The sequence below is a fragment of the Triturus cristatus genome, chromosome 7 (genome assembly GCF_964204655.1).
Source record: "Triturus cristatus chromosome 7, aTriCri1.1, whole genome shotgun sequence".
NCBI classification, from domain to species: Eukaryota; Metazoa; Chordata; class Amphibia; order Caudata; family Salamandridae; genus Triturus; species Triturus cristatus.
Genome location: NC_140590.1, coordinates 119,644,259 through 119,660,301, shown reverse-complemented (window position 1 = coordinate 119,660,301; position 16,043 = coordinate 119,644,259). Strand labels below are relative to the sequence as shown.

The 16,043-nt window shown below is 41.3% G+C and overlaps 1 protein-coding gene across 2 annotated transcripts in view; it reads left to right on the top strand.

The window, feature by feature from the left end:
• The window catches only part of LOC146808988 (sialic acid-binding Ig-like lectin 13), a 492,860-nt gene extending 477,106 nt beyond the window's left edge, over positions 1 to 15,754 (top strand). The window contains exons 8-9 of one of the 2 annotated variants that reach the window (XM_085615782.1): positions 8,987 to 9,035; positions 14,081 to 15,754. In XM_085615782.1, coding sequence (XP_085471908.1) covers positions 8,987 to 9,035; positions 14,081 to 14,137 — 106 coding nt within the window. In that variant the 3' untranslated portion in view covers positions 14,138 to 15,754. The remainder of the gene's footprint in view (positions 1 to 8,986; positions 9,036 to 14,080) is intronic. The other variant, XM_085615783.1, reaches the window with a different exon arrangement.
• Positions 15,755 to 16,043: the final 289 nt, after the last annotated feature.

The following is a 16,043-nucleotide window of genomic DNA, read 5'->3' as shown; positions in this document are numbered from 1 at the left end:
TCATGATAGCTGGGAACTTTTTTATGTGACTGATACAATCTAGCTTCTCTGGATCAATTAAAATTAGCTTCTACTCCGATCATTGGGGAATCAAATACACAAGGATTACTGCTTTCAACCATTTATATGAGCTCATTACGATTTACACAGCTGCATTAGGATAGACATTAAACACACACGAAAAATGCACTTGAAGGATCACAACTTGAAAGAAAGTGAAATGGTTGTGGAAGAGGTGTGGCGCAGCGGCCAGGGTGCCTGACTCCGGACCATTGGGTTTATGGATTGATCCCCGGTGCCGGCGGTGGTTAGCCCAGCACCATGTGACTCTGGACAATAGCTCGCTTAATCTTCCTCAGTGCCCCCAGCGCCGGGACACCTCTCCAGAGGTAGCTGTGGGCTGTATTTCATTTCATTTCAGTTAAAAACATGTGAATTCAGCAGAAAAACAGCAGGTACGGAAAAACGATTGTAAAAATGTATGGCGCCTTCATAAGTCATTACCAAAACACAACACAAGACAAGACTTCCAATTGCAACAATTTACCAGCAACAGCACATTAATAATGGATCAATTAATAATAAAAATGAAGAAAGAGAAAAAACTGAGAGAGATTTAATCATAACTTTGTCAAAAAATACCTTAGCCCACTCCTTAGTGCATGCTATCTGATGACAAGGGGAGGCTTTGCGCAGTACACAGGACTAAGGGTGGGCAGAATTTGCAAAATTGACTTTCGCAAATTATCGCGAAATTGCGCAAAATCTCCGCGAGCATGCAAAACTTTTGCGAAGATGCGGAGATTGCTTTTCCCGCCCGTTCGCGATGTGTTTTTGCATGCTCGTGGGGAAATATATCTCCAACTTTCCCGTGCTGTCGCTAATGGGCGTGGCCATCTTGCTCGTGATGCTTATTTCCTGTTCGCGATCGCAATGACGTGTTCACGATCGCAAACTCTCGCGGGATAGCGCGACTGGCTACCAACAATCCAACATCTGTGGCGCGTGCGAACGGATAGGAAAACTCGTTGGTGAACACAGGGACCCGGTAAGTCGCGACCGCATGCGCGAGAATGCATTTTTAAAGAGCGAACACGAAAAATACTTCAGTTTCGCGGCAGGTTGCGAAAGATTTGGCATTTTCGCGCTCTCCGCAGAACGCAAAAATTTCAAAATATCGCAAATTCCACGAGCGGAAAGAAACTTACTGCCCAGGCCTACATGGAACTAAGTGAGCCTGGTAGTCTGTCACTATCAATTTGCACAGAAACAATGAACAACTTGACAACCACAGGCCCTCCCTGACCAAGCATAGGCTGCACCTAATCTCCAAGGTCCAGATTTTCCCTAATGTCTGAATTTCACCCTATATCACTCCCAGGGGTCATGTTTACCATCTGTATCATGCCCAGTGGTCCACTCCTTTCGGATACCAACAGTGCTGAGAAACTGGTAGCACTGAGAAAACCCTTTTAGACTAAACAAAAAGATCAAGGTGCTGGACATATATCACATCCAGGTGTGATGCATACCATCTGTATCACGCCCAGTAGTCTAATCTGCGAGTCCTTGCCCCTGTATCACACACATTGGACAAGCGTACCGACTGTGTCAAGCCCAGTGGCCCAAGTTACAACCTTCATCATTCCTACCGTGTTGGCTATCAATGAAAAGTAACCTACTTGGGAATGCCTCTGAGGCAACCTTGCGACTCCACAATTTTGACACATGAAGTGGGCAATAAGTCAGATTTCTGTCAGTGGCAGGGTGCTCATGTTAAATTTGTGCGCTTCTTCCTAGTTTGCCACACACCAAATGCTGGGGACTAAGGATCAGATGTAGTCTCTACCCAATTGATGGTGGCTTCAAAATGGACTTCTGACCACAGATTCAGCAGGGCTTTCAATCAATTGCAGCGCCTGCTCACCTTCCTCACTGTGCTGATATGAATGTGTCAGAGCAGTGTCCTTTCCTTCAGCTGCAGTTAGGTTCAAAGTACAAGTCTCTCCTGGCTGGATCGCCAGAATATTGCTTGAATAACAAAAACAAGAGGCATTTGGCAAAACAGGAACAGTTGGTTTATTCAACTAATACTGCCAGGAGTGCAGCATACAGAAACGAGTTGGAGGACTGACTCAAAGTGTAATCGTTTAAATATCTTTTTATAAATTTCTTGAAGTATCATAAAACTATCCATAGATCTTGTTTCAGGATGGAATGTGGGTTTTGTAATGGGGTCATAAATTATTCCCACCTCATGACTTTTGCAGGTGGGTCCCAACCTTGCGTGGACAAAATGAGGGCCAGTGGGTAATGTGTCCAGATGTCAAGCACGGTCAGCATGTGATCACTCAGTGTGTAGTGTGTGCTGTGTCCTGATTGACTGAGTGTTCCTAATTTCATCTATCATTTAACTTTATGGTGTTTTTGGAATGCATAGTTTTCTGTCCATATTAATTTTATTGGGGCCAATCTCCCAGGACCATTGTGGTGTCGCTCCCTATCTCTGGGGCTAATCTCGTTTTTTTCTGTTTGCGCGATAGTCCTGCTGATTATCCTTAAACCAGTAGCTTAGGTCTTTTTTAGGCGTATTTCTGACTTGTGGTTGATGGAAGGGTCATATCAGGTGATTTCGGCAACAGTGATTCAATTTTGGTTTTATAAATAAATGTATTATTGCTTACATCGCCATCAATTTTGAACAGCTTTCCGTAAGTAATTTGTGGAGATGTCCCCAAAAAATCCAATTTGCATTCAGCAAAGAGTTGCCGTACCTACGATCCCACAAGCTTGTCCATTTATTCAGAAGCTTGCAAAAATATTCATGATTTACTTCCTGTATTTTTCTTTGGAAGGCTTGGAGGGGTTTCTGGAATTTATGGAGTCCAAACTGGAAAGTTCCAAGCCGGACCTTTTTTCCACTGTTGCTGTGGCAGTGCTGAACCATCAAAAGCTGGGATAGGTTGGTAAAACAAAGAAAGAAAGCACCATTCAGTCTATCCACCTCAGGACCAGGCAAGCCCCAGAATACATGTCTATCACTTAACATGCGATCTTCTTAACAGATGGTTAAAGAAAAGCTAGCTACTGGTGATGTCATGCAACAGTTGTGGTGTTCTCTATGGCAAAATCATATACAGCTGCCAGAATCTTGGAGGAATTTAACACCAAAACCTATGAAATGGTACAACCCAGAGGACTCTGCATTGGATTTGTTCATACTGACAATGGTAATACAATTGTCAAAGCCATGGCTGATAGAGGAAAATTCAGAGTCCTATGTATAGTGAATTACATCAACCTAATTGTGTAGGACTTCCTCAAAAAAGAAGACATAGTCAAAAGCATACTGATCACCTATAAGAAGATTTTTCACTAATTTCAGGTATTCTTTCAAAGCCCAGATGCAGTTTAGGTTCATTCAGCATGGTAACAGGGTCCCTGTAAAAGCCCTCATTCAGGAATAGGCATGGGGGAAATATAACACTTGTTTGTTTTGTGTTTTTTAGGGAATTTCACATTACGCTTATTATTCCAAATTCCTGAAATTACTCTCTTATACCCCTTTATATAATTGCATTGCAATTTACTGTCTAGAGGCAACATAAGGTGAATGGCTGCTGTTCATGGTGCTTTCATTTGTTTTGCACTTTTTGTTAGTGTGAGATGCATCCTCACCTGAAATATTTCAATGAAGATGCAATTTGCATGAAAATATAGCACTAAAAGGTATTTTGTGTCATTTCATGCATTTCACTGAAATGTTATATGATGGCACCAAAATAAAATACACAAATTTCACACACCAATAGACAGCATGTGCCAACCCATTAGAACACCTCCTTCTACATGTAGCAATGACTGTTTCAGCAATACAGGTCAATGATTCTGAACTACGAAAGAGAGGGGATGCTACCGCTAAGGTCATGGCAATCAGGGTTGTCAAATGGAGTTTTACTGGTGTGTGCTATTGCTGTTTGAGATTTTGACAGGGGAAGCCCGCAAGAAGCACATTACCATATTCCAAGTAATCCCATTGTTGCACATGCTGCAGGATCATTTACAAATGATTGCACTACCATTTACCACCATCACTGAAGAAGCAGCTGGTTTGCTTAAGAGCTTAATTCTTCACCTGAACACAAATCAAAGGCTGAAAAAAGAGATTATGTCCTCCAAAAAGGAATTGTTCTCACTTTCATTCTTTATTCAACAGTGAATTTCTCAATTCACAAGAATTGTAATGCCAGGAAAGTGAGGTGCCAACAAGAGGAGCAATTTCGATTTTGAGGCTGTAGCAGAACTAATGCGCTGCTTTCAACTTCCAGAGAGTTCAATGTTGGCCCAGACTCGCCACTTACTACTAAACATGCAGCAACAATAGCTTCACTTCCAACATCTGCAATGGGTTGGTTTCATGGAGAGCGGACCTTAACTCAAGTGCGTAGGTGTAAAAACAACCAGTGTCAAAATAAATGACACTTAAGAAGATGGTACAAGACTATTTGGAAGACCCAGCAGAGGTCTCCCTGGGTCAAGTCCCATAGACCTATTGGCATGAGAAAACGTTGTAGTGACCAACAATAAAGTATTGCATGTTGAATAACCAGTGAATCTGCAGAGTGTCTTCAGTATAACTGGGGCAAATGTCATGGTCAGAAGGAAACGTCAAAAGGTGAAGAGACTAATGATGATCAAAATGAATAAACATGTCTCACCCAGAAAGCTTCCTGAAGACAGAACTGTGGATGAGTGAGGCTTCTAGGACAACACACATGTGGTGAGTGACCATCATCCAGATGAACCCCATGAATATGAGCATGACTCTACTCTCCAGTTTATAAAAAGAGCAACACAAAAGAAAAATATGTAATTAAATAAAAGGAAACACGTTTTCTTTTTAAATTTGGTTTGCAAATGTAAATAATCTCAAAGAAACAAGTGTGCACTACACAGATAAACATTCTCAGAGGATGTACTAATTTGGCCTGCTGGCAACTGAGTGGGTTTGAGCAGTGACTAAGAAAACAAATTTGGCATTAGAATAAACTAGGGATTTATGGTGAGCAATCAATGATATCTAAGGCAGCATGGGTATCTCCAGACAATTTCCTGAAAGGACAAGATGCCTGCCGCACACGCCTTGCATGCCTATGCTCAGTTGTACGTGAAAATGCAAAGTACTACACAGCTTAAGTGTGTTTCTTCCATGGGAAAAAGAGAAACCTGGAGGAGAAGCTTGTGGGGTAGTACCGTAGAAGTAAAGCAGTGCAGAAGGATGGGCACCCATGGGGGTGGGCACAACCCCAGCTATACACAGCAGGGAGTTGGGCACCAGTGGAGGGTTGGTTTGTTTCGTACTTAAAACGGATTATGTTCAGTTGTAATTTGCACTATGCTGGCATATTATAGACATTACATAAGGTTTAGCACAGTAGAAATGTAGCTGTACGATGTCTAAATAATGTCATATATAAGCAGATGTATGTCTGTATGTATGGTGCATATAACTAAAAGAAAGGTGTTTTATGAAGCGCAAAGTTACGTCCAGAGGGGACGCTCAGTGCTAGGGTTTCCTGTCCTCTGCCATAAACACGAGAAAGGTGCATATAATCACGCGAGTGCCAGCAATACCATACAACTCTGAAAATACCTTTGTTTACCAGTAAATAGCGTTCATTTCAGGCTTCCAAGTCATAATGCATTGATGCCATTCACATAAATAAAATATTCACTTCACACTAGAGAAGGAGGAGAAGGGGTGGCCTAAGGGCTATGGCGGCCGACCTTGAATCTGGGGAACTGGGGGGCATATTATCAAGAAACGGCGTTAAAATTATCGCCGCTTTAGCGGCGAAAATGGACTTGAAAATATGCCGCAGAGAATTCCCATAGAAGCCCATGTTCTGGTGTCAATAAGGGCTTCTATTGGAATTCTCGGCGACATATTATCAAGCCCATTATCGCCGCTTTTGCGGCAGTTTTCTGCCGCTAAAGCGGCGTTAATTTTGACGCTGTGCTTAATAATATGCCCCAGGGTTCGAGTCTTGGCAACAACGCTGAACATCCTGTGATTCTGAGCAAATCACTTTATCTCCCGTGCCTAACAAAAAAATAAAAAAAATGAATGTGTCCTCATGTAACGCAACTGGTGCTATGTAAAGCGCTTCGATACCTTCGTGTCAAGTTTACGCTATATAAAACTCTGTGAAATAAATAGAATGCCTGTGTCCACCTCCTTTATTGCAAAGGAGTGGTGAAATATTAATATACAATTAAACCTGCTGCACCTCCAGCAAAGTAATAAAGCAAAAACAACCTTTAAACATCATTTTCTTTTCAACTCTACTACCTTCTGCTCCTGGTCAATGACATCTGCCCAGAGGTGCATGACCTGCCACTGGGTCCATATAATGCCAGTGAGTTGGCGCTTGCTGCTTCACACTTGCCCCAGGGCTGCTTCCTCTCCACAAAGAATTGTCTCTGGTTGGGCCTTCTGCCTGCCACTAACAGGAAGGGGAGGTGGCAGTGCACCAAAAACATAAGAGTTGCCACCTCTTGCTAATAATCTTTTTAGAGTGGTAACCCATTCTTGACTAGCTGGCATACTCCCAGACTCCATATTTATTTATTTAATGTTTTATAGAGCGCGACCATGACCCGTAAGGTTATCAGAGCATGTTACAGGGATAACAAGTTGTATACAAGTTTGAAATAGACAATTCCATAGGTAGGGATATATGAACGTGCATACACTAGGGCAATAACAGGTCATTTAATATAATCGGAATGGCGAACATGAGAGCACTTTGCAGAGATAGCCAGCCATTAACAGAAGTAGGAATGAGCAAAAAGGGTACCCTAGCAGGAGATACAACAGGTGGCGGCGAAGAACAGAAAGATACACAATGAAGAGCAGACGATCATGATACCAGAGGCGCAGGGTTAAGGCACAGATATCAAGACTGGTTAACGCAGGTGGAGTTAGAGAATAGAGCAAAACACATATCGCTAGGCCACTGTGCAGTGTGTGCAATGAGCGAGATTTATGGAAGGAATTTGCCCATTAGTAAGGTTTTAGCTTCCTCTTTGAATTTTGACAAAGATGGGTATTCTTTTGGTGTAAGGTGGCAACGAGTTCCAGATTCTTGGCCCATAGTTATGGGGGCAACAGAAAAGATAGACAAGTGGTAATAAATGAAAAAGAAAAACACCGGGGTGCAGTAAGGAGAAACATAGACAAGAAAATGAAAATAAATGTAAAAGATGGGTAAAACTGGGATAGATGGGTGGGAATAGCATTGGGGATAAAGCAAGAGCAACTGGGAGCAGGGCGCAGGTTTAAATGAGTGGCACATTCTTTTCAAAATGGCTGCGGGAGTGTCACTTGCAGTGCAGGTTACCATATTTTTTTAACAAGAAATGTGTCTTTACAACGTCTTTCGCACGAGAGGCCTGGAGACGCATTTTTCATAATTACGGCTAATTTCACGTTATTTTGTTAATTTCATGTAATTACACCACTGGCAAATACCGCAAATTTCACACACCTCTTAAACAAAATACATTCAAATTGCAAGACCCATTGGTTAGTGGTAACATCAACTTTGTCTTCAACTCCAGTCAACAATAATGATGCTCTGTTGCCAAATATCTCCCTTCCTCTCACCCCCAAGGTTATACCTCATCTCATCACTGGACCCAACAAACCAAAGCAGATCCCAGCACTGGGTGTGAGGGATACAAGCAGAGGTGTGCACCCCCCCCTTCCTTTACCATATGGAGGGCAGCAGCCTTGGCAATCACTTATCCATATGGCCAGCAGAAGCAGTTTGTGTTACAGCAAACTTTATTCACAGCTCCTTTTTTATGCACCAGAATTCACAAGAGCCTGCACTCCTTGTATAAAAGCCTGTCTCAAATGTCTCTATTATGGTCATGTTGTGACATCTCTACTCACCCAAAATAATAAATTGATACAACTGGCATACGGTAATAGTTTAATTAAAGGTGAGTGGAGACTTCATACTACCTCCAGCCAGAGCTTGCAGCCAAGCTGACCAGCCAGTCACAGAGAATAATTACAGCAGCATTTTAAACAATGAAAATTAAAAATGGATTTGAGGTCTTCTGATTTGTTTTTCGCAATTGAAACAGTGATCAGCAGAGACTTTGATATTTTTGGTAATATTCTGCATGCTATAGGTGAATATTGGAAAGAAAGAAATAATCTTTTCGCTCATTTCAATACAATATTTTTCAAAATGATTTACATTAAACTGATAGTGACATCTTTTTCAAACAAATTACTGAATGAGTTTACATTTGCATAACAATTGTTGTTTTCATATTTGCATTCCTAATAGTTTGTTTATATGAAAGAGCAAGATACTTACCACTTAAGAGGTTTATGGGATGGGTGATGGTGCTACTATGTAAGTTAAATATATTAAAGGACGTTAGAAGTCACCTTACAGTTCCATGAAGTCCACCTTCTGCCTCTTTCCTCAATATGGCCATATAAATCCATGGTGTTTTACAATATAATTATCACAGAGGGTACTTTTCCCCACATATAATGTCAAAATGCACCATCAGGATCATATCAAAACAGGAGGTAATAAAACACTCCAAACCATAATCATACATTATTCAACATCTCTAATGTTATGAAGGTTCATGGATTCTTTCAATAAGCACTCCTTGAGCTTTACCTGTGTTTTTAATCTTTTCAACATGAGTTTTAATTAACTTGAGAGCTACTGCTGGAGTTGTGCATTTTTGGGATTTGAGGTTGTATGTGATATTCAGTTGGACTGCATATAACATGACATACCCTACTCTTCTATAAAGAATGTCTGCACTGCCCAAGTGGTGTGGTGGCCCTTCCATCAAACATTAAGTTAGGCTGTATGCCTTTTGTATGATAGTCAACATTTAACCAATGAGGCATTAACCACAATTTTGTTTTTATTACAATTCACAGGACCATGCACGAGACATCGATTGACACCACAGTAGATTCTGCATATCAGGTGAGTCCTGCTGTTGTGGTGTGTCATGGCAATCATGCCTTAAGAATGAAGAAAGAAGCTGTGATCAAGGATTACAAAATTAACGTTTCACTTATGTTCTACATACGTGTAGTTCATCTGCTATAACCTGCACCAATTATGTTTCTTGTAGCAGCCTTACATTCTTAAACATAAAACAACTTTGTTTATTGACAAATCATTGTAATATATTCTTAAATAGCTGCATTTATCTGGAAGCACCAACTAGGATGGAAAATGAATCAGCATTCAAAAGTATTAGTGCAAATATAGAACAAAAACAATAATAACATATTTGAGATGCTGAAGGAGGGACGAGCTACGGCTGGAAGTTATAGACCTATCAAATCAGGGCTTATGGAAGGCTGATAGAGACAAAAACATTGAGAGGAAAGGGCTCAAAACATGCATGCTTAGAAACAGTAACAATAAAGTGAAGCTAGGAGATTGTGAATTATTATTGGGGTTACTGCTAGCCCAGTGTAGGGAAGTGCCTTTTTGCATGGTAAGCCCACACGTTTTGCCTCGTATCTGATTTGATTTCGACCTGTAAGTGCACTGAGTCCCTACTAACTTGGTCCCCAGTGCCAGATCTCTTTCTCAAAGCACTGTACCCTGAATGGCACAACTTCAGCTACCCCTGTAAGTCCCTAGTAAGTGGTAATTAGGTCATGGGTACTGAAGAGGGTCCGCTGGGTCTGCAGCACTGGTAGTGTCACCTCAGGTCCCCTTCACCAAGGCTATGCACTCTGAACTTGAAGACTGCGTGACTTGCTGCAGGAAAATCTGAAGAGTGGACATGGCACACAGCTTGTGTGCCATACCAACCATACCCATGCATAAGATATAAGTAAGTCACCCTTACTGCAGGCTGGTAGCTATAAGGCAGGGTGCACTATATCCCATGTGTTGGCTTGTCAGCATGAGCAGATATGCCCCTACAATGTCCAGTCCATTCTGTGATGATGTAAATTAATAGGGTAGCAATAAAGAGTACGTAGGCTGGATACGTATCAACACGATGAGCACCATAATGGCTTCACAGATTTCATAGATGTTGGGCATCAAACATCTTGTCTTAATAAATCCTCACTGATGCCAGAGTTGGATTTATTTATAACTTCAGACAGGGGGCCCTTTTAGAGGGTCCACTGACACCTATAAAACATTAGTGGGGTCTGTGGCTGGTTTTCACCAGCCTGCCACCACCACACATATTTCTGGCCTCATGGGGTGAGAGCCAGCACTCTCACAGGACAGAAACAATACCTGTTGTGGGCGGGGGGGAGGAGGGATTTCACACCTCTGTTATATTCCATATAGGAACACTAATATAGGCAACATTGCAACCTTTCACCTATATCTTTCCCTACATTACACACATAACAGTTTTACAGGAACTTACCTTTTACCTAGATACGACACTAGATTCAGAAATGCAGATTTTCCCTAGTTCGAATCTCATACATTATGTATGAGGTTACTTGGACTACCATCTCCTGTATAATATCTCTGTATAAAGTTCAGGCCCGACGTCATGCTTTAGGCCGACACAGTAACACAGCAAGGTAGGAACCCTGGGGGAGACCTATAGGTATAAATACATCACATATTGCTTAGAAAGACAGAGGAGACCGAGACTTCCAGAACGACACACTGACCAGAGACGCTGAAGTTCCTGCATGCAGATACTCCAGCCCACAGTGGCCGAACACCCCTTGCGGGGTGTCCAACTTGAGACCAGGACGGGGTCCCACAGTCTCTCACTTCAGGTAATGGGGTGGACTAAATCCTAGAGGGATTCTTGGCTTAACACCTACACACATGCTGGGTACACTTAGGTACATCTAGTGAGGAGGCATCGTAGGAGTATGCATCTTTTTACTGTCATGTATTTTATATACTTGTATGTATTCATGATTACTGCAAGATGGTAGAACTATACCATCCTTTTACTTTCATTGTGCTGTTATCATATATATCTGCTACAGTCTAACGGTCTTTGCAGCTCATCTATTCTACACTAGAATAACAACTATACAATAAGTCCTTATTGTAAACGCCTGACTGTTTATTCCATGTATCTATCTGAGAGAAACTAAGTAAGCACGAGTGACTCAGCGAAAGGTAGTACATTGCTTCCACGATCCTGAGGGATCAGGGTTGTCATTTTTTGAGGTTGTCAGAAACTATTCTCTCCTTGGTAAGAGTAGATTCTAGTGGCACTGTGAGCTAGCTGATACAGAAAGGCTAACATACTCAGCGGGGGTGTACAGAATCAGTCTGCCAACAATCCCACAGTTTTTGTTATCCAAACACGCAGGAACTATACAACACCTCCTCCAGGACAGGATGGCCTTCCCCGGTGGGAAGCTTCAAAGGCAATGCCACCTTTGAAATCATAGCTAGAAACCCCAGATAATGGGGGAGGCCAAGCCCGCTTTGTGGTCCATTTGTGGTAGGAGAATAGGCGGGAAAATTAGTTAGATGAGGAGGAGGGACCCCCGTCAGCCTGCATCTGCCCTAAATTGCGTATTTAGGTTGCTCCCTGAGACCTGAACCTCAGAATCTTCTGACCAAAGAAGACCAGGACAAAAGAAACACTGCTACATGATAACAGAAGACCTGCTGCAGAAAGAAAAAGGCACACAACCCTACCAGCTGCAAGAAGGACCAGACAATCGATGCTGCTGTTTCGTTCTGAAACCTGAAAGGACTCCAAGAACCCCAGAGCACCTCCAGCTTTCAAGAAATTGCTGGAAAGCTCCCTTGGAGCAGGCACCGATCCCGTGAATCCCAGTTTGCCGACTTGCTGCACTCCGATTACCTTGACACAGCACCGAAGCAAGAAGAGATACAACAGAATTATATTTGAATGTCCATAGGTTTATTCATCTTCTTTTCAAATCAAATTTCCTTAAATCGGTACAGCACTCTTGTCCGTGCGTCCAAAACATTAAATGTAGTAAATTCATCCAACATAAATAATATCATTGGCAGCCAACACATGTTTCGTCATGCTTTATCAAGCCTCTTTGACTTCTTCAGGGCTGCAAACCCAAATAGAACAATATGTCAAATATGTATATTTTATCTAATACATTAATAAAACAATTCTTAAAACCTATTTATTCAGAAAAGTTTCAATAACCATGTGTTCAACAAATAGGCATCACCCTATGATAAAAAGTATAAGGTCCTTAAATCCATCAGAAATCAAAACACAGAGCGTGTTTAAACACTGAAAAAAGGAAGTCAGCCCAAGAGCAAAGATTATGTTAATTAAAGTATGATTGCCAAAATTAAAAATAGATTATTCATTAGTTATTATTTTATAATTATAAACATAAAGTCACCTGAAATGTAGTAACCAAATTCACAACTTGTACCTTGATCCGTATTATTCTGTATTCAATCAATATATGCAGCTAGCAATTATCAATCTCCTCAAATTTACCTAGACGATGGAAGGTTTCAAATTCTCAAAATAGCACCAGACATGAACCATGTATAATAAACAACTTAAATAATGTATGCAAAACAAGTACTATTTAATTATTTCATCAGCAGCATAAAGTATATTACCCTTTTATCATTCCGAATTTGAAACCTTCCATCGTCTTGATAAATTTGAGGAGATTGATAATTGCTAGCTGCATATATTGATTGAATACAGAACATTATGTTAGGAAGTAAGAAAATAAATTTTGAATTGGCTTATTAGTCTTAAAATATATGACAATTTGAGATGGGGTATCATTTGTTTCGATTAGAACTTATATTTTTTATGGGGATTGCATTTGATTTTTGATTTTGATTATACAGTGTAAGAGTTGCATGTTGTTTTAATATTACGGATCAAGGTACAAGTTGGGAATTTGGCACATGCTGTTATCATTTCCTGGCCATCAAATCTGCTATTGTCTAATGACATTTAGAATGACGGCTTCTCCATTAGGGTAGAGGAGCGTCGCAACGACCATACAAAATGCTGCAGAGCCGAAAAATAAAATGGTAATAAAGTTGATTTATTACCATATAGTTTTTCACTACTCCCGAGTCAAGTGTCAAGGCAGGGCCATTGCTGCTGAGTGGCAGCAGCAGGGAGAAGTGGTGTGCACTTAAGTTTAAAGTGCGCATGTCACTTTGGCTGGCTGTCTTGTGATGGCCAGCTGGACATGCACTTTTTCAACCTGAGCTGTCATAGACAGCTGAGTGGAGCAGGCACAGGCCCCCAGTGCCTAAGATAGCATTGGCCCAGCACGCTCCAACCAATCCTGGTGCTTTTCTCATGCTGCTTAAGGCATGAGAGATGTCTCAACTGGAGATTATTGAAAGTGGGACAATTTAAAACGGTGAATTGAATCACAATTGCGAAGAGGCAACAAAGGAAGGGAGACCACAAGGTAAGGGTAGGGTGGAGTAAAATAAACTATAATTCTGTAAGTAGTTAAGAAGCACTACAGTACATGATTATACAATGACCATAACACACAAGGTGAGCACTGGGCGTGTTAGTGAAAGTGAACGGCGCAGGACATAAAGGTGTGGGAAACAGCGTGAACGGCGATAATAGGTAAGATGAAGGTGGTCAAAATTTTCAAGTTATGTACAGTGTTTACATACAAAACAATCAGATAAATAGATTGACCACAGTAGCGCCTGAGTTCTAGGCTGGGTAGTCGACGGCATTTCACCCTGAATGATTGCAGGTCATCATCAGGACAATGGTCATTAGTTTGAGCGTAGTGCTCTAATAGAGACAGTACAAGATAGATGAGGGGGATCCTGAGGTAATTAAGATCTGCGAGGCATCAGGGAAGCTTGTAAGTTCCAGATTCTATAGTCCAAGAGCACGGTAAGCAATATATGAGGGCCCAGGGAGGAGCTTTAGGTCAAAATGCTCTTCGTACAGTGGAAGAAAAACACTATCATTCTTTCTCCAAACAATGTACACTTCTAAAGCAGAAGCTTGCTATTTCTGCTGAATTATTAGAATGGTATTGATTCTCTCTTCTTTCTTTCAGGAACTTCAGCGGAGGCAGCCAGACATTTACTGTGAACTAAAGAGAGACAGAAACTGAATACTTGTACGATTACACACCTTGAATAGTGTACCAGCAGGGAGATCTACAGACTAGAGTCCTCTTCCTCTTTATAGTTCCAAGATAAATACATCAATCGTTTGTCACCACAATTGCAGTTGCAAACCATTGATGAGTTACCAAAAACCGAGTTGAAATGGTTTGTAGAAGTAACTGAGCTTTCCAAAGGCGGGACACTTTCCACTTTGTGAAGTGCAATGGTGACTACCAACTTCGATGAGTGGAGGGGCATGCAAATTAGTTTCATAACATCAAACAATTCAAGGAAATAAAATAAGAATGTACTTACCATAGTGACTGCTGTGTCTTCCTCACTCCAATCTTCTTCCCTCATAACACCAGGGCCCCAGCTAACTCTTTTAACCAATCCTGGTGCTGCTCTCACAGCATCAGGGCAGCACAAGGACTGGTTGGAGCGGCCTCTATCAGAGCTCACACGACCACTGGAGGCTTTTGCTTTCTTTAACCCAGCTGTCCTAAGACAGCTGGGTTACAGAGGTTTGAAGTGTACATGTGTGGCTGGCCATCATCGCGTGGAGTTGTTTAGCAAACACAAGGCGATGATGGATGGAGTGCTGAAACTTTTCAGACACTCACCCCCAGTCCCAGATCTGAGTTGAATCCATTATTGTTCTTTAGATCGCTTTGCCACCCCAGTTCTAACCCAGCCATATGCAAATTAACCTCGACCCTGATTCTTATGAGAAACAGCCCAGCCCGAACTGCCAAGCCAGGTCTTTCCTGGACCGGAAACAAGCATTCCTGGGACCAGTTTCAGAGTAACACCCCTCTTCGGCCAGGCTAACTTGAATCCAGTGGCAAAGTGTGCAAGTGACCCACGTCTGGGCATACCCTGCCAATTTAGGGCAAACAAAGCAAACAAAAAACTCTGCAGTTGGAGATTTTGCGATGTGACCTATTAGTAAGTGAATTGCATGTATGGAAAATTTAGAATCAGGTCACAAACAATCAGTACAGAATTTGTTACCCCTATGTCCATTTATGCATCAGGCCCATGGATGTTTGCAGTGACAATTTGATTATTTTAAATACCAATCCTTATTATCAATGTTCTTTGTACAACTTTGAATAACTTCTGTATACTGCATTTTTTTTTTCTTTCATTATCATATCACTGGTTTGCAACAATCAAGAAAGGTCTGCAATTTTATGTAGTCAGAACTGACTGCTGCAAGTTCAAACCTGATACTATCTACAGGTTCTGCACCTACAGTGCCTACCATGTGCATAGCAGCATTTACCACTGCACAAGGAGAGTCTCCTATCTGCTTATATTTTATTATTCAGTAACACCACAAACATTTTGACTCTGAATACTCTTAGTTTATGGTGGGAGGTTGAATGTGGGAGGAACGGCAAGGGTGGCTGACATCAGCAAATGTCCTAAACAAGACACCCTACTTTAAATGGAGAATTTGAGTCAAGACCCATTAGGAGCATAAGAAGAAAGATGTTTTCTTTTAAGGAATAAATGCACAGTAAATGTACAACTGTTGGTTTAAAAATAATTGTATACACATTGTACGTATTTAAATTTCTGTAAGATGGATATAGTAAACATGATTGTTTTGCTTCAACAAATGAGGCCTTTGTGCATTCAAATACATAATTTAAAGACCATTTCTAAATTATTATGATGCCCTTTGTCCGATTATCAATGTCGTAAAATGAAAAACCAAATATTCTGAGCCACTTGTCCCTCACCCAGTGCTTGTTCACTAACCTACCTACAGTTAATTTGTCAATAAGACACATTTCCTGCAGGCTTGGGCCTTTTTTGTGTAAGTGTTGAGTATATTATTTGTCACAGATATTCTGACCAGAAGCCGCAGCCTATGGGTGAATATATCCTCTCTTCTGCTCA